We start from the raw sequence: 25767 nt of genomic DNA, 5'->3' as shown, positions 1-25767 counted from the left end.
ACTCACTCAGACGCACAACTCACTCACTCAGCTGCACAACTCACTCAGACGCACAACTCACTCACTCACTCAGATGCACAACTCACTCACTCAGACGCACAACTCACTCACTCACTCAGACGCACAACTCTCACTCACTCAGACGCACAACTCACTCACTCACTCAGACGCACAACTCACTCACTCACTCACTCAGACGCATAACTCACTCAGACGCACAACTCACTCAGACGCACAACTCGCTCAGACGCACAACTCACTCAGACGCACAACTCGCTCAGACGCACAACTCCCTCAGACGCACAACTCCCTCAGACGCACAACTCACTCAGACGCACAACTCACTCAGACGCACAACTCACTCGGACGCACAACTCACTCGGACGCACAGCTCACTCGGACGCACAGCTCACTCGGACGCACAGCTCACTCGGACGCACAGCTCACTCGGACGCACAGCTCACTCGGACGCACAGCTCACTCGGACGCACAGCTCACTCGGACGCACAGCTCACTCGGACGCACAGCTCACTCGGACGCACAGCTCACTCGGACGCACAGCTCACTCGGACGCACAGCTCACTCGGACGCACAGCTCACTCGGACGCACAGCTCACTCGGACGCACAGCTCACTCGGACGCACAGCTCACTCGGACGCACAGCTCACTCGGACGCACAGCTCACTCGGACGCACAGCTCACTCGGACGCACAGCTCGCTCGCTCACTCGGACGCACAGCCCGCCCGCTCGCGCAGACGCACAGCCCGCCCGCTCGCGCAGACGCACAGCCCACCCGCTCGCGCAGACGCACAGCCCGCCCGCTCGCGCAGACGCACAGCCCGCCCGCTCGCGCAGACGCACAGCCCGCCCGCTCGCGCAGACGCACAGCCCGCCCGCTCGCGCAGACGCACAGCCCGCCCGCTCGCGCAGACGCACAGCCCGCCCGCTCGCGCAGACGCACAACCCGCCCGCTCGCTCGCTCCATGGCCCCCAAGCGCTCCCGGCGGCCCCCTCGCGCTCCCGTCGACCCCCACGCGCTCCCGTCGGCCCCCACGCGCTCCCGTCGGCCCCCACGCGCTCCCGTCGGCCCCCACGCGCTCCCGTCGGCCCCCACGCGTTCCCGTCGGCCCCCACGCGCTCCCGTCGGCCCCCACGCGCTCCCGTCGGCCCCCACGCGCTCCCGTCGGCCCCCACGCGCTCCCGTCGGCCCCCACGCGCTCCCGCCGGCCCCCACGCGCTCCCGCCGGCCCCCACGCGCTCCCGCCGGCCCCCACGCGCTCCCGCCGGCCCCCACGCGCTCCCGTCGGCCCCCACGCGCTCCCGTCGGCCCCCACGCGTTCCCGTCGGCCCCCACGCGCTCCCGTCGGCCCCCACGCGCTCCCGTCGGCCCCCACGCGCTCCCGCCGGCCCCCACGCGCTCCCGCCGGCCCCCACGCGCTCCCGCCGGCCCCCACGCGCTCCCGCCGGCCCCCACGCGCTCCCGTCGGCCCCCACACACACTGATTTTTGTTGAACATTTTGTGAATTGTGAGGAGCTTTCTTGTTTTGATGACTTGGTTTTTGATATCTACTTGTGGCCACTTTACTGTACCGCAGCTGTACTGGCACACTGGTGCTGCTAGTTGGTTTATGACTTTGATTTTGTTCCTTGGGGTGAGGTACACTACATGACTAAAAGTATGCGGACACCCCTTATAATTAGTGGATTTGGCTGTTTCAGCCACACCCATTGCTGACAGGTATATATATCGAGCACACAGCCATGCAATCTCCATAGACAAACATTGGCAGTAGAATGGGCTGTACTGAAGAGCTCAGTGACTTTCAACGTGGTACCGTCATAGGATGCCACCTTTCCAACAAGTCAGTTCGTCAAATTTCTGCCCTGCTAGAGCTGCCCCGGTCAACTGCAAGTGCTGTTATTGTGAAGTGGAAATGTCTAGAAACAACAACAGCTCAGCCGAAAGGTGGTGGACCACACAAGCTCGCAGAATGGGACTGCCGAGTTCTGAATTGCGTAGCACTTAAAAATCGTCTGTCCTTGGTTGCAGCACTCCCTCCCAAATTCCAAACTGCCACTGGAAGCAACGTCAGCACAACAACTGTTCGTCATGAGCTTCATGAAATGGGTTTCCATGGCCAAGCAGCCGCACACAAGCCTGAGATCACAATGCGCAATGCCAAGCGTCGGTGGGAGTGGTGTAAAGCTCGCCGCCATTGGACTCTGGAACAGTGAAAACGCGTTCTTTGGAGTGTTGAATCACACTTCACCATCTGACATTCTGACGGACGAATCTGGGTTTGGAGGATGCCAGGAGAACGCTACCTGCCCAAATCCATATTGCCATCTGTAAAGTTTGGTGGAGGAGGAATAATGGTCTGGGGCTGTTTTTCATGGTTCGGGCTCGGCCCCTTCGTTCCAGTGAAGGGAAATCTTAACACTACAACATACAATGACATTCTAGACGATTGTGTGCTTCCAACTTTGTGGCAACAGTTTGGGGAAGGTCTTTTCCTGTTTCAGCATGACAATGCCCCTATGCACAAAGCGAAGTCCATACAGAAATGGTTTGTCGAGATCGGTGTGGAAGAACTTGACTGACCTGCACAGAACCCTGACCTCAACCCCATCGAACTTTCACGAGCCTCGATTCAGTATACAAAAAAAACCAAAAAAAAAAACCTTTGGGATGAATTACAATGCCGAATGCGAGCCAGGCCTAATCGCCCAACATCAGTGCCCGACCTCACTAATGATCTTGTGGCTGAATGGAAGCAAATCCCCGCAGCAATGTTCCAATATCTTGTGGAAAGCCTTCCCAGAAGAGTGGAGGCTGTTATAGCAGCAAAGAGGGGGGAGGGGGGGGGGGCAACTCCATATTAATGCCCATGATTTTGGAATGAGATGTTCGATGTTTGGGTGTCCACATACTTTTGGTCATGTCGTGTATATTTTCAGGATCAGCCTCATTCTACACAGGTATTCCTTGGTAATTGTTTTGTGCATTTTTGTGACAAATTTGGTGGTCCTCTTCTACTCCAAGGTATTTGTAAGATGCTTTGTTGTCTAGCTCCTGTTTTGTTGTATATAGGTCGAATTTTATGTTCATTTTTTTTGTCTACCTTGCACGAATGTGCACTTTGTACACTTATCCAGGCCATCTTCCATTTGTTTGTCGTCAGAGAACCGTTTCACTCATTTCAAATGCCAATTTTACGTTGTTTGGTGCAAAAAGTTTTAAATCATCCATATACAGTCGATGTGTCTGTCACCTTTCTTGTTTCTTTGTACTTGTTTCTTTGATCGTTCTGTTATTGGATATTCGGGTGTATGCCCATTAATGCCCATTAATGGCCTTTGCCCATTTGCCCATTTGTAAATGGGTGTATGCCTTTGCCCATTAATGAGGTTACTGAGTGGGTCCAGGGCCAGGCAAAACAGGAGGGGAAAGGCTGTCTCCTTGTGCTGCAGGATTAGTGTGGTATTTCATAGATCCATTGCTTTCTCAATCAGCTCAACTATTTGGCGATTTATCTTGAATATTTGCATGCACTTTAATATCCCTGAATATGGGGCCGTGCGAACGTGCGTGCGTCCGTGCGTGTGTGAAGAATCAGCTCTTCGTTTGCAAAAGAAGTCCACAATAGCCTGGAATGGCGCAGCTTTATTAATAACCAACTTATACGGATCCGGAGGAGACCGACGTCTACAGCAATCTACAGCAAGAACATGCCAAGTCAAGCCTTCCTGAAAACACATTGATTCCCAGTCCATTTATATAGGGACACGTTTTATCAGGAAATCTCCGAGGGAACAAACAACACTGGGAGAGGTTCCTCCCACCGTTATCATTCGGGGGAGTCAGCCCGTCCTTATCAATTGTTTTTCTGGGCTCCGAGAAAACAGAACTGTAACTCACAAAGAGAAGAGTGTATGCTTAGCCAAACAAACCCATATATTTTATGGGTTTGTGTACATGAGTAATCCAAAGCATGTTTATACAGAGTCATGCGTTTGCTGAGATTAAAACAAAATATATATAGTTAACGATAGGTTCATGTCATTCTACTTGCATTACGCAAAAAAACAAGCGCATGTGGGCGTGGTTTTACGACCAGCCTCGAAAAAAGCACACGTATACAGTTTGTTCAGCATGACCTCATTTTAAGCCTTCCCTCATCCAAAACTAAAACGAAGCAAAAACCCTTTATTTACTTTATGAAAATAGCATTTCTAGACAACATTTAAATCATAACACATTACGCCTAACGTCTATAACTGAACTTTAGGCAATAACAAATCTACTACTTGACATTCCTTCCTCTTGTCTCGTCGAGACAAAGTATCTTAAGAGACAACGTGCCACATCGGGCTTTATTGAAAAATAATTGCGTAATGCGGGTATTAAAAAAATAATTGTGTAATGCGGGTATCTCCCAAGGGCATATCGTGCGCCCAAAGCGCCTCGCCCGTGCATTTGGCGAACGTGTCGTGTGGTGCGTGCTCGGAGCCTGAGGGCTCAAAACATGAAAGTTCATTAACGTTTCGGATCCACAACGAAGACGTCTGGTCCAGATGAGGTTCTGCTCCGCCAGAGGGTGCATCACTTCCCCTGCGGAACTGGCTCCCCCCACCCTTTGCAGACGCAGTCCTTGCAGATCTTCGAAGTTAATCAACGGTCATGCCCATGAGGTCCCTCACGTGTTGCTGTTCTGGGGAATACAAAATGTCGTCAGTATCTTGTGTCTCAATTTCCTGGTCAGGGTACAGAGCGTAAAAATCCGAATCCGAATCACTTGAAGCAAAGAGATCCGCAACATGTGGATCAAAGAGATCCGAAACATTTGGATCAAAGAGATCCGAAACATTTGAAGAAAAGAGAGGGACTTCCTTTATGTCAAAGTCTCCCATGGGCGCCTGGTCGGCTTGCGGGTCTAGGATATCCACGTCGGGTCCCTCGACCGCCAGACCCAGTGTCGCAATCAGATCCATAGTTGGGTCGGAAGGGGGCGTGCAGCTGTCCGCTTGTAATACATAAGCAGCGTTAGCCAGTACACGCAAGGGGTTTATAGCACAAGTATCACAGTCATCACATACACCGTTACAGGCAGCAGCCAGTTCCCACATGGGATCCACACAAGTATCACAGTCGTCACAAAATTCAATACAATTTTCTGGAGCGCCGGTCACGTCTGCCTTGTTGAAGGACCCGTTCAGGTCGACGGCCTCTGTGGTCAGAACCATAGTCGTTGTCGGCGGCTTTTTCACTTTCCATCCTGTAAAATACTTTCTCATACAGAGGAGGACTAGAGATTTCATTAGTGCCCCCCAAATTACTACCCCGATTATCACAGCCAGTGCGGTCAATAACCACTTCACTATGGTGCCCGTCCATCCCTGGAACCAGTCAGTGAGCCAGCTAAATGTATAAGAATTTTCGCGCGCGATCCGATCGATCGTCAGGGCGTGGCTAGTTTCCCTTAGTCTCACTATTGCGGCTGACACTCCTTCAGATGGATCGGGTATGTAAGTGCAACATTTTCCCTCTATAATTCCGCATACCCCTCCTTTCTCTGCCAAGAGCATGTCCAAAGCCACCCGATTCTGCATCACCATTGTACGCATGTGAATCACCGTGTCCAATAGTATGTCATGAGCCGTAGCGGTGTCGTTTGCCACCTTTTCTAGGGCCAAAGCCAATTTATCTATCCGGAAACTATCCATGACTGTGCCCGCTCCTGGGAAGAAGAAACCAAACACCTTTTCCCATAGACTCCCGTGTAGTTTAGTGGTTCCATCTTCGTTCATGACTGACCTCTTATAACGCCTGTCCAAGGACTTTGGGTCTAGCTCATCCAGTATCTCAACGTCAGGAAGGACTGAACCCAGATAACATGTGCCCCCCCAATTATTTGGTAAATAGGGGTAAGCCTTGTCGCCGCATATAAACATTGTCCCATGGGGTGGGACCAGGTGGGTGGATAAGCACTGGAGTCCCTTTACCGCCCCATTAATCCTACTAACCCCCCTAGAGAATGTTATAGTCGTTATGTTGTGGTTGTGTTTATCTTGCAGTACTATTCGTAATGTAATCCCCGAGCTCCCTTGTCCCAGCTTTCCGGGGAGAGTGTAGGCGCATTCTGATTCTCCCATACGCAAGTGGCCGGAACCCTGGAGGCAGACCCTCCCTTTCTGTGGTTTGACCCAGACGGGGGCAGGCCTCTCGGCCACATGGGCAATCATTGACGGGCGATAATTAAATTGTCGATTGCAACTCTTGCCGTTGTCAACCCCTTCTCTTTCCAGCGTGGTGACTAAACATGGGGAATCGATAGGTTGTGAGCAGAGGTCATTGAGGGACAGAGGTAGCACTATCATGTGTATTCCTGTGGTGCCTGCTTGGGGAAAGCGCATGCACGACCAGCGGTGTGTCCTATTTTTAATTGTTGCCACCTCCCTGGCCACTTTCCAATATGTGTTTTCACCCTTCTTTGGGGCCTTATTCTGGGGTTGTGGCGTGAGTATGTATTCGATGCATGGTATGTAGTTCCTTTCGCCACCGGCCGCGCCAGGGGTCCAGACGCTGCACCGGACCTGCATGGTCATGTCTTTCCCTAGGCGTGTGCGTGTTTGTAGCTTAAAATCAGGGGTTCCCCATTGGTATCCTGGTTGGGCCAAGGTCTTAATGCTAGCTTGCCCGTCTTCCCGGAACTCTCGTTGCTTTTGTAGTATCATGCCAACGCGTCCAGGCCCTGCCGACAGTGCTAGCCAATTTATGTTCACCCAATTTGTGTGCAGGGCTCTCTGTTCGAAACATGGTAGTGATACTCTTTGTCCCCATGTTACGGTGAGGTGTCGGGTTTCGTTTTCGCATCTATTGGAATCGGAGTTTCCCCTAGCTGCTGTCGCTATCAATAGTATTGTACCTATGATTAGGCCCATCCTTACTGTGTTCTGGGGGTGTGGTGTCTGGTGCTTGTATGGCCAACTTACAGTGCGTGGCGTGGATCCACGAAGTCTTGCCCTCGCAAAAGACTGCCGTTGGTGTAGTCAGCAACACCTGGACTGGTCCCTTCCACCTTGGTTCCAAGGCGTTCTTGCAGGTGAAGTGCTCCACGAACACCTGGTCTTTTTCCTCTGGTGGAACACCTGGTCCACAAGTCTCCTGGGAGCGCCTGGTCTACAGGTCTCCAATTTCCTAATCCACTTTTTTTTCAAGTGGATCCAATTTTATTCAATATTCAATTTTTAAATTCAATCCCATTTAATCCAGTCCAATTCAAATTAAATTCCATCCTTTTCTCAGCATCCCATTACCTGTTTCCAACATCAATAAAAATAAAATTATAAAATTAATAAAAAATCAATCATCTCAACTCTCAAATCGAATCAAAAAATAAAAATAAACGAAAATTACTTCAGTGAGAGTTTCAACTAGAATTACCACAAACCAACCACCTTTAACCTCCATTAACACAAACACAAACCACCATTAACCTCGATTAATACAAACAAACCACCATTAACCTCCATGAACCTCCCCCTATTATTTATTTATTTTCACGAATAAACAAATAATAGAAATAACCTGGTCTACTTCCAATTTCAATTCTGGTCAGTTCTGGTGTCTGGTCACACACAATGTTTTCCTCACCCACTGTGATTCGCTCAAAATAGATTCTCACTGTTATGTCTGAAATTCGTCTCATGAAAACCCATTCAAGAGTCCGGTGTGACAGACAGCCAAACACATAGACACGCCGAAGACCCCAGGGTACCCATCAAACTAGCTTGTCCCCAGATCAACAACACAGCGAAACATGTAAGTTTACTAAAATAATCACTTACTCATAACTAATACTCATGACCACTAATTACTCATACCAATACTTACTTAAAATAATGTAATATCCCAATCTTCACCCTTTATGCAAATCGAAGCACCCCGGACAACCCACAACCAATATCAACCACTGTAGCCGCCTTCCCCTCCAGGCAGCCACACGCAGCCACATACATCTCCATCCACGTCACACAAGACAACAGCCAACCAGTGTGTCCACCACACAGAAACCTTTGGCAATGCAACAACCGAACTCCCAGACAACCAACAACAAAACCCAATCCATCTCCATGGCTCATCCAGTAGTTCCAACTTAATCCAGCTTCACATACCGATTTCCCCAAAAACTCGTGAAACTTCACCCCCATTCTGGAAAAACCCTGGACTAAACCCTGACACCCTAAATAACTTCAGACCCATCTCCAACCTACCCTTTCTGTCAAAAGTTTTTGGAACGTGCTGTGGCCACTCAACTCAAACATCACCACTCTGCCAATAACCTGTATGAAACATCCCAATCCGGATTCTGCTCCAGCCACAGTACTGAAACTGCTCTCCTCAAAATCACCAGCGACCTTTTCTCTCCTCTGATGCCGGCAACCTCAACATTTTCATCCTCCTCACCTCAACGCCTCCTTTGACATCATCAATCACACCATCCTCCTCACCCTGTTTAGACCAGCTTGTGCCTATTAAACCCAAATCAGTTCACTCCCAAGCTTCACATGGACCACCTACAGCACTGCAAAGATGTCCTCTACTCCACCTACTACCCTCAAATTATCCACTCTGGCTCCGGAATCCCAAAAGCACTCTTCTCTACAATAAACAAACTAAACAAACTCTGCAACGTGAACAAACTCCTCAGCTCCCTGGATACCACCACCTTGCTCCACACACCTGTTGGTGCACACCTGTGCACTCACACCTGGTGCCACCTGCACCCTCCTTCCTTCCTGGACCATTCATCCAAAGCAAAATTGACAGCATCTACAACAGCTTAATCACCACAATTCACTCCCCCTTAAGGTGTCCCCCAAGGTTCAGTTCTTGGCCCCCTCCTCTTCGTCCTGTACCTATCCCCCCTTGGTCACTTAATCCGTCATGCACCATAGCCAATGCACCATGGTCTCCAATTCCACTGCTTCACCGATGACATCCAGCTTTTTCATCTCCACCAAATCGTGCTCCACCACCACCCACTCTATCCTGACAAACTGCCTAACTGAAATAAAATTCTAGCTTCAGATCAGCTTCCTCGAACTTAACTACGCTAAATCTGAATTAATCTTCATTCCCCCCAACATCGATGGTTTCCCAGTATCCACATCCGGAATCTTGGCATCATCATTGACCAAAACCCTCTCCTTTGAAAAATACACTAAAACAGATCATAAAGACCTTAAACCTTAATCATAAAAACTGAAAAATGCTTCGCCATGGAATAGTCCACCACTCATGTAAATAATCATAAGAGTTCTGCGAAACATCTCCATCTTTAAAACTTAGCCAACCAAATTTAAACCACATGTTTTCCCCCCAAAAAACAAGTCACATTCTTTGTATATTGCCAACATTGTTCATCGTTTAAGTATCATCCAGACCTAAATTTTTATAAACCATCAACTTGTAGATGCATTTATTTATATCCCATTAACCCAAGAACTCTCAATTGCTTGGTTATATTTTAGTAATGTCATATATCCTTTCTTTTCCAAATTGTTCCTGATATACACATTAATCCCATCTGTCTTCGTTTCCAGATGAACTCAAATCAGGAAATCAACACAAATCCTTATTACCTCCAATCAATTCAAAATTAAATCAACAATTCAAAACCAGATCGGATCAGCGATCAAAAATCACTTTTCCAATCAACAATTCATTCAAAGACCAAGCTTAAAAACACAACTCTCATCTTACTGTGACAAATAAGCAACCAACCTACTTCACACTAAAACAAATAACTTTTCATCACCCCTTTCTTCTCCACCGCCTCTTACACTTAAACAGATCATAATTACTCACTCATACACTGTTGCCCATCACCCAGTTGCCCCAGACCCAAACACAGGTTTGAAATCCCAGTAGGTTGTTCTTCAATCCCAACCATCATGTGATCCCAACATCTCTCCATTTATTTCGTTCCTCATGGGGTTGGTGTTTCATGGCCTTTACCTCTTACCCAATCACACTGCACATTATTCCCCGTCCTTGATGGATAATTTTTACATCCAGATGGGCACAGCATCCCATTTTTGGCGACCCAGCCCTAAAACAAGCCCCTGGACTCCTTGCAGGCTGGACCAAAACCCCTGGACCTGCCTCCATTTAACGTGACTCAAATCCATCTCAAATCCCCACAGCTCGATCGAACACGTCACTGTACTCGACCCGGTTAAATTAAATTCCAAGCGTACTGTACCTGACTGACGCTTCCACAACAACAAAAAACTCGATATTCTCTGTCCACTAATTATGTACATGATTTTGGTTTTACCCACAATATAATGTCCCGATATTCTCCAGATTTAAGTCCTATATATCCTGTCGTTAAAGCAACACCCTGTAGACTGACTCCGCCTGTCGTTCTTCCAAGGTTAGTGAATTACCTCTGACCTTTCCCTTGCATATCTCGAACAAAGGTCAACTAAACTTTAAAAGGTCAAACTTCGAATTGGGGTAACCAGCGCTTTATTTTTCCGCAAATAATACAAGTCCGGCGTCATTCCCTGCAGGAACCACATCCAGACAGACAAATGACCCTTATTGAGGCTCTACATCGCAAAATGCTAGCTCCTACGAATCCAACAACCGTCACAATCCGTCCAGGGACTTCCGTACGTGCTCTACAATGCAGCACCTCTCTACCTGGTGCACACCTTTCGCACATCCTTCCTCGTTCGCACAACGCTTCATCAACGCACCTCCTCGCGCCCACACCTTGGCACAAGCCACACCACATACCGACAGTTGAAACCTCAACCGTCCTCCTTCCTCGGATCAGCGTTCTGTTGAAAACGTGACATTTCTGCTCAAATTATTGAATTTCCAAATACTCTCCCTGCAGCGCCCGTGAGGCAGCTTGTCCCACATTATCTGCCCTCAGACCCATATGTGTTTTAATAACAACCTTACCAGCATACTAAATCTGTGTCCGCATCGATCAACACAAATGCCTCGATGCATCTTCCAGCCGCCACTCCGCACTGTACCTTACTGTATGAACAAGACTTCCTGTTGGAACTTGACTCCGGAAATTAATTACTCTGTCTTGAAATCGTTTATTTTAGCCATCTTAAATAAATCCATCCATCTATCCATCTTATAAATCCATCTTAAATAACGTATTCGTCCTGTGACATTGCCTGGCATATATGTCGCAGCCGGCCACTATTCCGACATGGCTCATGACTCATGTCTAATTCTGACAAGAAGATGAAGGATGAAGGACATGACATGAAGAAGAAGATTCTGACAAGATACTGACATGTGAACGTCCGACATCCAGCAAAGTCGAAATGACCCACAATGCATTTGGGCACACACTTCCTCTGAGAGTGGGCGAGTTATCGCCGGCACTCTGAGCAACCTCATCGCACCCGACCCCAAAATGCACTATATGACACCAATTTCAAAGGTGAGCTGCCTCAGCGATACATCCCACACATACAATCCACAATATCTGCCATTGAATGAACTCTTCAATTCAAGTAAAACACACATATTGATTCGAATTCTGCAACCATCTCCAAGAAACCGCTTCATATCAACAGTAAATCGACAAGGGCACTCCGGGTGCTTTCCTGACCCGATTTATATCAATTCGCTTCCCAAACAACTCCCAAACAGATGAAAATCCGGACTCAGTTCAGGACCTCGCCTGTTCTCTCGGATAGACGTTAAAATGGACATTCCCGGCCTGAATTTCCCCCAAGTCGAGCAGATCGCTTACAAAGTTTCACACCGAAACCCTCTGCTTTGCACATGACACACAGACAAACACATTGGCCAGACACACACGTCAATTAACATCCCAATATACATTCATTCCTCATTCATGTTACGTCTCTCATTCAAGGAAAAGGATTTTTGGGACGGGTTTGGACGGGGGTTGGTTGAGGTGAAAAAAAGGGGAAGGCAGGGCGGGGTGTTGGGGTGTTGCCTAGAGCCCTGGGACTGAGCTCAGGTCTTGGGGGGGTGGGGGCATGGTGGCTACCTCCCCTTTCGCGGGGTCTTGGTCCGGATTATGGACGAGCGGCATTAGCCGCTGATTTGCTTGCTTAACTACCTCCTTAATTGTTTTGTCCTGAACTTTGCTTCCTGAACTTGCTTCCTTTGGCTCTGAAGCTTCAAATTCCTACAATGCAGCTCCTGCTTCAATTTTCAATATTTCAAAACCTAACCTGTCCTTCTCACCCTGTGGCCACCTGGCCCATTTCCTGTGAGCTTATTTATTTTCTCTTGTCCACCAGATCCTGGCCTGCTTTATCTGGACCTCTTGTCTAGAACTTAGTCTAGAGCTTCCTGGCTTGACCTCGTAGTTGTCACTACCTTCTTGTCAAACCTACCTGGTACCTACGCATTTCACCCTTCCTGGCCATGTCCCTTTGGCCGTCTATGTTCCTATGGCTTTCTATCTAAGTTTAGCCACAGCCCTTCGTTCCCTGGCATGCAATGGCATACCCCATCTTGTCTCTGGGCTGTTCCTTCCTGGAAAAATCTTGGCCACCTGGTTTCAACCTATATGGCTGTCCGACCTCATTTTCCCCTCCTGGTGCTAACTGTAACTTTAAGCTTACTGTTAAGTCCTTACTTGTATCCTTACTTGTTTTATCCTGGCTTTAACAAAGCTACGTCATTCTGAGGCCTAAATGAGCCTCTACTTACAATTTCTGTTCGAGTGCAGACAGCGGGGAAGACAAGGAGACTGAACCCGCGCGAGGGAGGAAGGTACGAATTTGGAATAATAGCCCTCTGATATAAAACAACTCCCACCTTTAGTCAAATCAACGTGCCGGCGCCGGCCTCAGGTCAGCCTTCCTCTTGTCCCTCGGGCTCCGTTTCCCGTCCTCCGCGTCTGTTGACACCCCACTCCTGGTACCATCTGTGAAGAATCAGCTCTTCGTTTGCAAAAGAAGTCCACAATAGCCTGGAATGGCGCAGCTTTATTAATAACCAACTTATACGGATCCGGAGGAGACCGACGTCTACAGCAATCTACAGCAAGAACATGCCAAGTCAAGCCTTCCTGAAAACACATTGATTCCCAGTCCATTTATATAGGGACACGTTTTATCAGGAAATCTCCGAGGGAACAAACAACACTGGGAGAGGTTCCTCCCACCGTTATCATTCGGGGGAGTCAGCCCGTCCTTATCAATTGTTTTTCTGGGCTCCGAGAAAACAGAACTGTAACTCACAAAGAGAAGAGTGTATGCTTAGCCAAACAAACCCATATATTTTATGGGTTTGTGTACATGAGTAATCCAAAGCATGTTTATACAGAGTCATGCGTTTGCTGAGATTAAAACAAAATATATATAGTTAACGATAGGTTCATGTCATTCTACTTGCATTACGCAAAAAAACAAGCGCATGTGGGCGTGGTTTTACGACCAGCCTCGAAAAAAGCACACGTATACAGTTTGTTCAGCATGACCTCATTTTAAGCCTTCCCTCATCCAAAACTAAAACGAAGCAAAAACCCTTTATTTACTTTATGAAAATAGCATTTCTAGACAACATTTAAATCATAACACATTACGCCTAACGTCTATAACTGAACTTTAGGCAATAACAAATCTACTACTTGACACGTGCATAAGCGAAGGACCGAATTCTAATTTGGTGTGTGGGTGCAACCCACGTCAAAATCCAAGATGGCCGCCGCCATGTATGTCTGACGCCATGTATGTCTGAACCTTGTGAGCGGAATATCTTGAAAAATAAGCGAAGTACCAACTTCTAATCTGGTGTGTGGGTGTATCTAGGCATAAGGAAGAACCCTATTGAAAATTGGGTCACCACGTCAAAATCCAAGATGGCCGCCGCCATGTATGTCTCAATCTTGTGAGCGGAATATCTTGAAAAATAAGCGAATTACCAACTTCTAATCTGGTGTGTGGGTGTATCTAGGCATACGGAAGAACGCTATTGAAAATTGGGTCGCCACGTCAAAATCCAAGATGGCCGCCGCCATGTATGTCTCAATCTTGTGAGCGGAATATCTTGAAAAATAAGCGAAGTACCAACTTCTAATCTGGTGTGTGGGTGTACCTAGGCATAAGGAAGAACCCTATTGAAAATTGGGTCGCCACGTCAAAATCCAAGATGGCCACCTTGCGTCTTCCACCTTGTCAACTCGCATCAATTCAACGACGGGGGACCGAGGCGTAACGCTTGTTATCCCTGAATTGTGTGTGTGTGTGTGTGTGTGTGTGTGTGTGTGTGTGTGTGTGTGTGTGTGTGTGTGTGTGTGTGTGTGTGTGTGTGTGTGTGTGTGTGTGTGTGTGTGTGTGTGTGTGTGTGTGTGTGTGTGTGTGTGTGTGTGTGTGTGTGTGTGTGTGTGTGTGTTCTGCACTCACCCTGACTTCATTCACCCTGACTGTGTGTGATGGTGAGAAGTCATTTGTTGAAAGACGACCTGCTGCTTTTCCTATTGTTTGTGCCCTCGAATTGATTGGGCCTTGTGATTTTTATTTTGTTCTTACCTTTTTTTTTTTTTTTCACCTCTGTGTATATTATGTTCCACCTTTTTGTGGTAGAACTGTTAACCTCTTGCCGTTTGCAATCTTTGTTGTGTGTTGGACTCGTAAAATTCCTTCATTTCATTCTTTCGTGGTCTCTCTCCTTCTGCCCTCTCCCTCTACATCTTTGTAAATAATTAAAAAGGCAGAGCTCTCAGTCCCCAGAATGACGGAGCATATTTATAGACAAAGGTATGGAATGAGTGGGTTCTGTCCGTCGGCGTGAGAATGGACATTGAGTAAATATCTCGGGTCAAAGAAGCGACGGCTCTTTGATACATTTTCAGGGATTCTGCGACAGGAATAAAAGGGTAATGATTGCGTTGTTGTAAAGATTTTTTTTTTTTTTTTTTTTTTTACTGTTTAATGCAACCATCGCATTTTGAGCAGGATCATGACTTTCAGCTTTGGCTTTAAAAATAAGGTATTGGTGTATTATGCTGGGATTGGAAAAAGTAGTTGAGTATTTTGATTTGGGATGTGTGGGTGGGCGGTGGGAGAAGGGGAGTTTTGTTTCGCATTAAGATTCTTGGTTGTAATCTTTCTCCTGTCCCTCTCCCTTCCCCCTTTTTATTTTCTTGCACTTCTTTCTTCTGAATCCTACATTTTTATGTCGGAGGAATGGAAGTTTGTCGAGGAAGTTTGGGACGAGGGGAGGGACCACCTTGCCCTGGGGGGTTCCTGGATCTCCTCGAGGAACCAATACCTGGAGTAGGAACTTACGGAGATTTTAATACGATTGACTGGGTCAGAGAAAAAGCACGAGACAGGGATCGTCATCGTAAGGTGAGTCATGCACTGTTAGGTTTAAGATTTTCCCCTTGATCCGTCATACCTCCACAAACCCTTACAAGTGTTTCCCTTTAAACCCTTCCACCCATCCTCCAAAAACCCTTACAGGTGTTTGGCCTTCAACTCCACGCCTCCCTCCCTCTCCCTCCCCCTCCCCTACACCCACATCCCCCACCTCCACAAACCCTTACAAGTGTTTCCCCTTAAACCCTTCCACCCATCCTCCACAAACCCTTACAGGGGCTTCCCCTTCCCCACACACCCTCCGCCTCCATAAACCCTTACAGGTGTTTACCGTTCAACCCCACCGCTCTCCTCTCCCCCCCCCCCCTCATATCCTCCTCCTCCCCCACCTCCACAAACCCTTATGCCCTGCAACCCATCCCCCCTTCCCCTGCCCCCCTCAACTCCCCGGAAGCCCTTGCATCTACTCATTTTTCTCCGAAATCTCAAGTTTCTTTCCTTTTTATTGCTGATTGCTGTGCCCTTAAGTGATGGACACTCATTGTTTTTTGCAGATTACAAGTCGTAAAAAGGAGTCCGTTTGCAGCTTCATTCGTAGCGTTTTTGATGCTTGGTCTGGATGGTTGGTGGTTACCTTCGTAGGACTAATGGCAGGTATGTGTGAAATGGCCTGTTCTTTCCCACAATATGGGGTGGTGTTGAGGATCTTCCCGTTTTATTTAATTTAATTTTGTATACAGAGTTGGGGCTCGTGGAGGAGCTAGAACACAGAACACATGAGGATGACATAATGGAACAAAAAGGACAAGAGAAGTCAGGAGGAGGGGAACACACCAACAGCAGGTTAGAGGGGTGAAATAGGGGAGATTAGAGGAATAAGGTACATGGGAAAGAATGAGAGCAAGGAGGGGACACAGGGTGAACAAGGAGAATGCAGCTGCAAACTCTCAATTAAAGAAATCGAAGGCAAACTGGGAAGCAGAAATGTGAAAAAAAATTAATAAAATAAATGAAGAGGAGGTTGAGGGAATGGGTGGTAGGTCTGGTAACCTAGAAACCCAGAAAGAGGTTAGCTTGGAGACGGCGAATGGAGGTAGAAAAGATCATGGTTTTGGATAAGGGATGAACTGAGATGGTGGTGAAGCTGTCTTGAATCCCAGCAGGGAAGTGACAAAGAAGATTGAGGAAGTTGGTTCCAAAAGTGGGGAAAAAGATGAACAAATGAGTGGTGGTGAGTTGTGATTCTGCATTGGAGTCGGGGGAACTGGATTTGAGTTTCAGGAGAAGTTGGTTACTGGCAGACTGCGAGCTCCCTACCTGAGTGAAGGGAAGGGGAGGGGTGGTTGGTGGACAAAGCATGGAAAGGGCAAAGGGTGCGAGACCAGAAAGACCACCGACCAGTCTGCGATGTGAAAGTGATAAACTTAGAGAATCGGCCTCATCGTGGGAGATTCCAATGACTTTGATGGCCTTTGTTTCCGCCGTGTCAAGCTGAGAAAGGTCAATCATGGCGCCTTCACTCCATGAAGCTGCATATTGAGGCCTATAAGTAGACAAGAGTTCACATGTGCCATGACGGAGGATGCCCAGTCGGTGACTGGCTTTGGAGGCCAAATTAGATGTGTCGTTTGCCCACGAAAGATGATAGTTGATAATGAGGCCCAAAAGTGTAAGTGACACAACTTTTCAAAAGGATTCCTGATAATGGTCTTTTCAGAGAATGAGAGTGAGATTTGTCAACCATCATTCAATCAACGTGGGAAGAGAGGGAAGTGGCTGCTGCCTGTCTTTCTGACAGAGAAGTGATACGACGGCAGAGGGGAAGGTCATCAGCTACGAGTTAAAAATAATTTTCCAGACAGTCAGAAAGATTGTTTATTGAAGATGAGGAATAGTACTGGGCCCAAGACACCTTGGTTGGGATTACTCCAGCCTTGACAGGAGATGACACAATCCTATTGAGAGGCACCCCTTGACTACAAGACTTGAGGAAGTCAGAAATCCATGAGAGGATGTGGCTTTGGACACCATAGATAACAAGTATACCATGTATAACAAGGCAGGGTGCCAGACTGTATGAAATGCTTGAGATATGATCCCATGTCTTACATTGAGGACCTCCATCCGTTTTTGGGAAGCAGAATCTGCCCGGCGGGAATGCTCAGGTAAGAGCGTCAGCCTCCTCTTCTTCTTTCTTCCTCCCTCGCATATATAGATAGTGAAATCCACATTTGGGCATCGCCTCTGAGTTAAAGCTCGCTATTGGCTATTCGTGATTTCCCCCGGTATTAACCAAGGGGAATCACGCGACGATACATATACTATGACCCATTACAGTGTATGAACGATCTGCACACCCAGAAATTATCCTCCTATGTGGCGATAGCAGGATGGAGTGGCAATATATGGGTAAAACTTGCGTATCTATAATACTCGTATGTACTGTACTTTAAAAAAAAACATTGATGCTCTGCATAATCTTGCTGAAAGGGTTGGATCTTGGATTTTGCATGCATTTTTGCCTGACATTTGCTCTAGCTCGGCCCAATCTTACTGGGGTGAGAGGTTGAGCGTGCATCTGCATCACGCAAGCAAGCAAATTCTATTTTTATATGTACAGATAGCACTGCTGGCTATGTTTACTGACCTATCATCCCTGCCCAATCATTACAACCATACCAAACGAGTGTGCTCCATTGGGTTGCAGAATCAAATGGTATGATCCTTGGTCAAGATTTGTGTATCTCTCCACATTCCCAGGCACATTTGCAGGGCTGATAGACATTGCAGCGGATTGGCTGACAGATGTGAAGGAAGGAGTCTGCTTGTCTTCATTCTGGTACAACCGTGAGCAATGCTGCTGGGACTCCAACGAGACTACGTTTGAAGAGCGTAATCTCTGCCCTGGATGGCGGACATGGTCGCAACTGGTCCTCGGGCGCACAGATGTGAGAACTGAATGTACTGCGAGTCTCACTTTATTCCGATTTGGCCCCACTGTGAAAAACTAGACCAATCGAAGGATTTTATTTCCCCAAAATCAAAGCGCACCTTTTGCTTGTACACAAAGCAAGGCTGAATGAAAGAGCTAGAACACAAAGGATCAGGTTGCAACAGAACAAAAGGAACAGCAGAAAGATGGAAAATGCCTACAGCAGGGCCAAAGTTACAAATAGACGGAGATGACAAACAAGGGATGCTGGTAAGGATGAGAAGATGCAATGGGTGGACAAGATGGATGCAGGAGCAACTCTCGGGAAGGAAAAACAGGAGATATAGGGAAGGGGGCAATGTCACTTCACTAATGATAGTCTGATCCATGAGGGATAGTGCTGACTGATTTCTGAGGGTAGGTTGACGAGTAAACAAAATATCTGGTATCCACTACAGATGCGTTGTAGTCCAAACATCTCAACTTTGTTTTGCCTTTGGCTTATTAGTCCCCTACCCCAAGGGGACTGTAGGTTTGCTCTCTATCTGTCTGTCCATCCCACCTGCGTTTTTTTTCAGATTTTTTTTCTCTTCCCTTTAACATATTAAAATGCAACTCCGTACGTGACTTATTATGATAAGTTACAGAACAAGTTTGAGTCGTGGGGCGTTTTTCCAATTTCTCACGGAGTTATCCCCTTTTTGCTTGGAACAAGAACATTCATTAGGACTGGTAGGGGACATGTATTGCAAAGCTAAGCAATTCTCCCTCTTGTTATAATAATATTAATAATAATTAATATTATGAGTTCCCTTGCAAGGACGACTGATTTGTTAGGGTTGTTTAGGCCCAGCAAAGCCTGCACCACTATATTTGTTTGTGCTCTATCCTTTTTGCATGTTGAGCGTCAAGCAAGAAAACATCACATACGGTTTCTAAAGTTTTTTTTTTTTGGTGTGATTCGGCCGGTGTTTGAACCGCCGACTTCCCAGACTCCGAGTGGATGCTCTAACCATTATGCCACCGAGGCTGGGTCTTACAACATGGCTGAGAGAGGTACAGGTGGGCTTAAGGAAACCCTCCAGTCTCTTTATTTTCTGCCTGGAAAATGTGCTGAGAGCTTGAGTTTTGATGGTCACTCCCATTGATATGGAGCAAAAGCTACAGTTCCACAGCAGCCCAGGTAACCAAGAAGCCCTATTCATTGATGAACTGACTGTCCGAGAGAAAGTGGGGGGGGGGGGGGGTTATACAAGGTGTGCTTTAAAAAAAGGTAACCTTGCTCCAACAAAACCATTTTCCTGTGATATATCTCTCACTTCTTGGAATGTTCTAACCCTGAATCTTGGACTGGTTATTGACAGACGATTTTTGGATTGTCTGGGAAGTTTGCTGTCATAAACAGGGAACTACTTCAATTGGGGATACATATTGCTGAGATCAGTGAAACCAAACTGCCTGTTAGTGCATATCTGGGTGAAATAAATTGCACCTTTTTTGGAGTGGAATACCAGAGTCTGAACTGGGTGAGCACTGTTTGTTTTGCAATAATGAACTCTCTGATGAGCTGATGTGAACCTCCGATATCAATATCAGAAAGGCTTGTGAGGATTGCTTGTCAACAAATGTTGGCGAATTAAACATACGGAGTATGTAAGCCTTTACAATGGCCCATCCCGAGGAGACCAAGGCGATCAAGGATGACTTTTATAAAGTGCTCTCCCATTCCTTACTAAACATGAAGCCCATCGAGAGGGTCATTGTCATCGGCAATTTCAATGTCGGACTCGGTGCAGTTGTTGTGCTTTGGTCAGCTGTACTTGGTCCACATTGAGTTGGTCGTATGTTGGTCGTAACAAACATGCAGTTTCAGTGTCACTTTGAGTGTCACTCGGAAGTAAGGTCACTTTGAGATATCCTTGGTGAGGACACCAGCATCAACTAGATCGTGTATTGACACGGGGTCAAGATCTGAAGGAAATTCTGCATACCCGTGATTTGGGAGCTTTTAATAGGGCAAAGAGAAGTGACCGTGGTGAGAAGTGATTTGGGAGCTTTAGATTGGGTGAAGAGAAGTGATCATTGTGAGAAGAGATTTGGGAGCTTTCAATAGGGCAAAGAGAAGTGATTTTGGAGCTTTCAATAGGGTAAAGAGAAGTGACCGTGGTGAGAAGAGATTTGGGAGCTTTAGATTGGGTGAAGAGAAGTGACCGTGGTGAGAAGAGATTTGGGAGCTTTAGATTGGGTGAAGAGAAGTGACCGTGGTGAGAAGAGATTTGGGAGCTTTAGATTGGGTGAAGAGAAGTGACCGTGGTGAGAAGAGATTTGGGAGCTTTAGATTGGGTGAAGAGAAGTGATTTTGGAGCTTTCAATAGGGTAAAGAGAAGTGACCGTGGTGAGAAGAGATTTGGGAGCTTTAGATTGGGTGAAGAGAAGTGACCGTGGTGAGAAGAGATTTGGGAGCTTTAGATTGGGTGAAGAGAAGTGACCGTGGTGAGAAGAGATTTGGGAGCTTTAGATTGGGTGAAGGGAAGTGACCGTGGTGAGAAGAGATTTGGGAGCTTTAGATTGGGTGAAGAGAAGTGACCGTGGTGAGAAGAGATTTGGGAGCTTTAGATTGGGTGAAGAGAAGTGACCGTGGTGAGAAGAGATTTGGGAGCTTTAGATTGGGTGAAGAGAAGTGACCGTGGTGAGAAGAGATTTGGGAGCTTTCAATAGGGCAAAGAGAAGTGATTTTGGAGCTTTCAATAGGGTAAAGAGAAGTGACCGTGGTGAGAAGAGATTTGGGAGCTTTAGATTGGGTGAAGAGAAGTGACCGTGGTGAGAAGAGATTTGGGAGCTTTAGATTGGGTGAAGAGAAGTGACCGTGGTGAGAAGAGATTTGGGAGCTTTAGATTGGGTGAAGAGAAGTGACCGTGGTGAGAAGAGATTTGGGAGCTTTCAATAGGGCAAAGAGAAGTGATTTTGGAGCTTTCAATAGGGTAAAGAGAAGTGACCGTGGTGAGAAGAGATTTGGGAGCTTTAGATTGGGTGAAGAGAAGTGACCGTGGTGAGAAGAGATTTGGGAGCTTTAGATTGGGTGAAGAGAAGTGACCGTGGTGAGAAGAGATTTGGGAGCTTTAGATTGGGTGAAGAGAAGTGACCGTGGTGAGAAGAGATTTGGGAGCTTTAGATTGGGTGAAGGGAAGTGATTTTGGAGCTTTCAATAGGGTAAAGAGAAGTGACCGTGGTGAGAAGAGATTTGGGAGCTTTCGATAGGGTGAAGAGAAGTGACCGTGGTGAGAAGAGATTTGGGAGCTTTCGATAGGGTGAAGAGAAGTGACCGTGGTGAGAAGAGATTTGGGAGCTTTCGATATGGTGAAGAGAAGTGACCGTGGTGAGAAGAGATTTGGGAGCTTTCGATAGGGTGAAGAGAAGTGACTGTGGTGAGAAGTGATTTGGGAGCTTTCAATAGGGCAAAGAGAAGTGACCGTGGTGAGAAGTGATTTAGGAGCTTCAGATTGGGTGAAGAGAAGTGACCGTGGTGAGCAGTGATTTGGGAGCTTTAGATTGGGTGAAGAGAAGTGACCGTGGTGAGAAGTGATTTGGGAGCTTTAGATTGGGTGAAGAGAAGTGACCGTGGTGAGAAGAGATTTGGGAGCTTTAGATTGGGTGAAGAGAAGTGACCGTGGTGAGAAGAGATTTGGGAGCTTTAGATTGGGTGAAGAGAAGTGACCGTGGTGAGAAGAGATTTGGGAGCTTTAGATTGGGTGAAGAGAAGTGACCGTGGTGAGAAGTGATTTGGGAGCTTTAGATTGGGTGAAGAGAAGTGAAGTTAATGAATCGTCATTATGCATAAGAGAAATGGGCAACCTTCTGGAAAGACCTAAAATACCCCAAAGACCCTTAAATACCCCGAATACCAAATAGATTGAAAAGACCAAAAAGACCTAGAAGACCCAAAAGACCTCAAAGACTGAAGAGATTGAAAAGACCCTGAAGCTCCAAAAGACTTAAAGACCCAAAATATCCCAAAATCCCCAAAAACCGAAAAGATTGAAAAGACCCCGAAGACCCAAAAGACCCTGAGGACTCTGAAGATCCAAAATAAGCGTAATTATGTCTCTTCTTTTGGAATTGTAGATGGTGGCTTAGAAACCGAGCCTCGAGGTCGGTGTACGTGTTTTTTTTTTTTTAATAACAATAAATACAAGGCACAGGGAGGTGAAATTTGCTCCACCTGATGTGCAACGCGTGCAGAGTGAAATGAGTGTTCATTTACATCTGTAGGATGCAAATAAAGAAAGAAGATAAAAGCATACCTGACACTAGGCCCAGGCTTCAAACTTTGGCATGCTCATGTGGCTGTAACATCAAAAACTGTTCCAACCCGTCATTTTGAATGGGCTTTTATACTAGTTGATTATATTTCACTGCAATATCCTAATTGTGATCACCAATGCATTACATCAGTTTCATGAGTAACATGAGGTGACATAGACACCTCCGCCCAACATGAAGCACATACCGATGTCCTTTGAGAATAATGGATTGGTTCGTGCTGCTTACTGTTGTGCTGAGCAATATAAGATTTATGTTTGCCTGTGTGTTTCAGGGTGTTGGCGCATACCTGGTGGCATACCTTTGTTATGTGGCCTGGGCTGTGACATTTGCTTTCCTGGCTGTTTCCCTGGTTCGGGTTTTTGCCCCTTACGCCTGTGGATCAGGAATTCCAGAGGTTACTCGACACATTATTCCCTCTGCTTCCAGAGGTGCCCTCTGCTCTCCGCTAATCGTCCCCTCCACTCTTGGCTTCCTGCATGCCATTTCATCACTGCTGACCACTCATATTTCCCATATCGTAACGAATTCTTCTTTTTTCGCCTGACTACCTTTGCTGTTGCTGATCGGTTTGACACTTTTTCCATTCTCACTTTTTCCTCCTGATCACTGCACCTAAATCAAACCTAAATCTTACCTAAAACCTAAAAGTCTTACCTAAATCAAACATATTTTCCTTCCTTCGTCGTTTCGTTCTCTCTTAATTATCAGAATGTTGTCTTGATTTTTATTTTGATACAAACCCCCAGATTAAGACTATTCTCAGTGGGTTCATCATCCGTGGCTATTTGGGAAAATGGACCCTCCTGGTGAAGGTCGTCACCCTCGTACTGGCGGTATCCTCGGGTCTGAGCCTGGGTAAGGAAGGTCCTCTGGTGCACGTCGCCTGCTGCGCAGGAAACATTGCCTCGCACTGGTTTCCAAAGTACAATAGGAATGAAGCCAAGCGACGAGAAGTCCTCTCTGCAGCTTCTGCCGCCGGAGTGTCCGTGGCGTTTGGTGCTCCCATCGGCGGAGTGCTTTTTTCTCTCGAGGAGGTAGGACTAATGATGAAAGCATTACAATAATGGGTTAGAGGAAAGCTAAACAAGGGAGCTGAAGTTATGGGATTGTGAAAGAAAGGACATAGAGTGAGTATACGAGATGTTTTATAATGTTCAAAATCATGATAGAATTCCCACCTGATATTTGTTAACGTCTGCAATTGATTTTCTCCTTTGATGAATCATTTATGAGTTGTACTGCCAGAGTGGGCGATTTTTTAACTTCTCTCATGTTAACTAGGTGAGCTATTACTTCCCATTGAAGACTTTGTGGAGATCGTTCTTCGCTGCCTTGGTCGCTGCCTTCGTGCTCCGTGCCATTAACCCATTTGGAAACAGTCGTCTGGTTCTGTTCTACGTCGAGTTCCACACGCCTTGGTTTCTCTTTGAGCTGGTGCCTTTTGTATTGCTAGGAGTTTTTGGTGGTCTATGGGGGGTCTTGTTCATCCGTGGAAACATTGCCTGGTGCCGTCGGCGCAAGACCACACGCCAGGGTCGGTACCCGGTTCTTGAAGTGGTTCTCGTGGCTGGTTTGACGGCCCTCCTTGCGTACCCCAACCCTTACACTCGACGCAACACTGGGCAGCTCATCAGAGATCTTTTCAATGACTGTGGGCCTCGGGAGTCTTCAGAACTCTGTGATTACAGGTGAGCCCCTTCTGGTTTCCCATCTTCTTTTTCCCAAAGTGCTCGTAATTAAAATTGGGCGATGCCGGTTTGGCTCAACAAAATGTACTCTGAGCCAAGATATAAAATGTTTGAATTTCACGAGAGGCAAAATAAAAGAAAATACGTGTGTGTGTGTGTGTGTGTGTGTGTGTGTGTGTGTGTGTGTGTGTGTGTGTGTGTGTGTGTGTGTGTGTGTGTGTGTGTGTGTGTGTGTGTGTGTGTGTGTGTGTGTGTGTGTGTGTGTGTGTGTGTGTGTGTGTGTGTGTGTGTGTGTGTGTGTGCGCGCGTTATTTTCACTGCTTTGGAGAAGTGGTGGAGGTTTAGAGTTCAGGCTATTCCCACGATTGTTCAGTTAAACCTTTGAATGGTCTCTGTCTTGAGGTTAATATTTATCTATTTTTTTTCTTTATTATTTATTCTCTCTTCCTGACAATATAATAATATTATATTTTCTTTTTTATGATCACAAAGAATTTAAATTCTTTGAACTTTAATGTTGTTGTATTTTTACTTGTTCTCACCATTTTCTTAAAACAAGATAATTAGTCTGATTTTTTTTTTCTTCTTCTTTTGAGCGTGAGGCTCATGGAAGAGCTGGGTTGAATGTACAGTGGGGTTGCGGGACAACAATTGGGCACAACCAGCAAGGCAATACACAAACAGGAAAATAATGATGACAGTGTGAGGGAAGAGTTAGGCAGAGGGTGGGGAGATGAGGCAGGAGAGGGGAGAGAGCGAAGAGGGAGGATGAGAGTGAGAGTGAAGGAGCGGCAGAAAGACGGGATGGGTTATGGAGAAATAGGGAGAGGGAGTAAGAGAGGGAGTAAGATAGTCACATAGGGGGAGAGTCAGAGAGGGGAAGAGTCAGAGAGGGGGAGAGTCAGAGAGGGGAAGAGTCAGAGAGGGGAGAGTGGGAGAGGGGAGAGGGGAGAGTGAGAGAGGGGAGAGTGAGAGAGGGGAGAGTGAGAGAGGGGAGAGTGAGAGAGGGGAGAGTGAGAGAGGGGAGAGTGAGAGAGGGGAGAGTGAGAGAGGGGAGAGTGAGAGAGGGGAGAGTGAGAGAGGGGAGAGTGAGAGAGGGGAGAGGGGGAGAGTGAGAGAGGGGGAGAGTGAGAGAGGGGGAGAGGGGGAGAGGGTGAGAGTGAGAGAGGGGGAGAGGGGGAGAGTGAGAGAGGGGAGAGTGAGAGAGGGGGAGAGGGGGAGAGTGAGAGAGGGGGAGAGGGGGAGAGTGAGAGAGGGGGAGAGGGGGAGAGTGAGAGAGGGGAGAGTGAGAGAGGGGAGAGTGAGAGAGGGGAGAGTGAGAGAGGGGAGAGTGAGAGAGGGGAGAGTGAGAGAGGGGAGAGTGGGTGAGAGAGAGTGAGTGTGAGGTGGGAGAGAGGGAGTTGAGGAAACATTGAAACCAGCAAGTGAAAGAATTGGGTTGCAAGGGCTAATGGGGATAATAAAGATCATGAGT

General features: G+C 47.0%; 1 protein-coding gene across 2 annotated transcripts in view; it reads left to right on the top strand.

The window, feature by feature from the left end:
* LOC137420685 (H(+)/Cl(-) exchange transporter 5) overlaps positions 1-25767 on the top strand; it is a 146141-nt gene that overhangs the window by 846 nt on the left and 119528 nt on the right. The window contains exons 3-8 of one of the 2 annotated variants that reach the window (XM_078773362.1): positions 15214-15380; positions 15905-16004; positions 18111-18298; positions 22877-22999; positions 23352-23639; positions 23887-24293. In XM_078773362.1, the coding sequence (XP_078629488.1) occupies positions 15214-15380; positions 15905-16004; positions 18111-18298; positions 22877-22999; positions 23352-23639; positions 23887-24293 (1273 nt within the window). The remainder of the gene's footprint in view (positions 1-15213; positions 15381-15904; positions 16005-18110; positions 18299-22876; positions 23000-23351; positions 23640-23886; positions 24294-25767) is intronic. The other variant, XM_078773413.1, reaches the window with a different exon arrangement.

Source organism: Myxine glutinosa, chromosome 1, assembly GCF_964187855.1.
Source record: "Myxine glutinosa chromosome 1, kmMyxGlut1.1, whole genome shotgun sequence".
In the NCBI taxonomy this organism is placed as follows: Eukaryota; Metazoa; Chordata; class Myxini; order Myxiniformes; family Myxinidae; genus Myxine; species Myxine glutinosa.
Note: the sequence above shows the minus strand (reverse complement) of the source record. Positions and strands in the feature narration are given on the sequence as shown.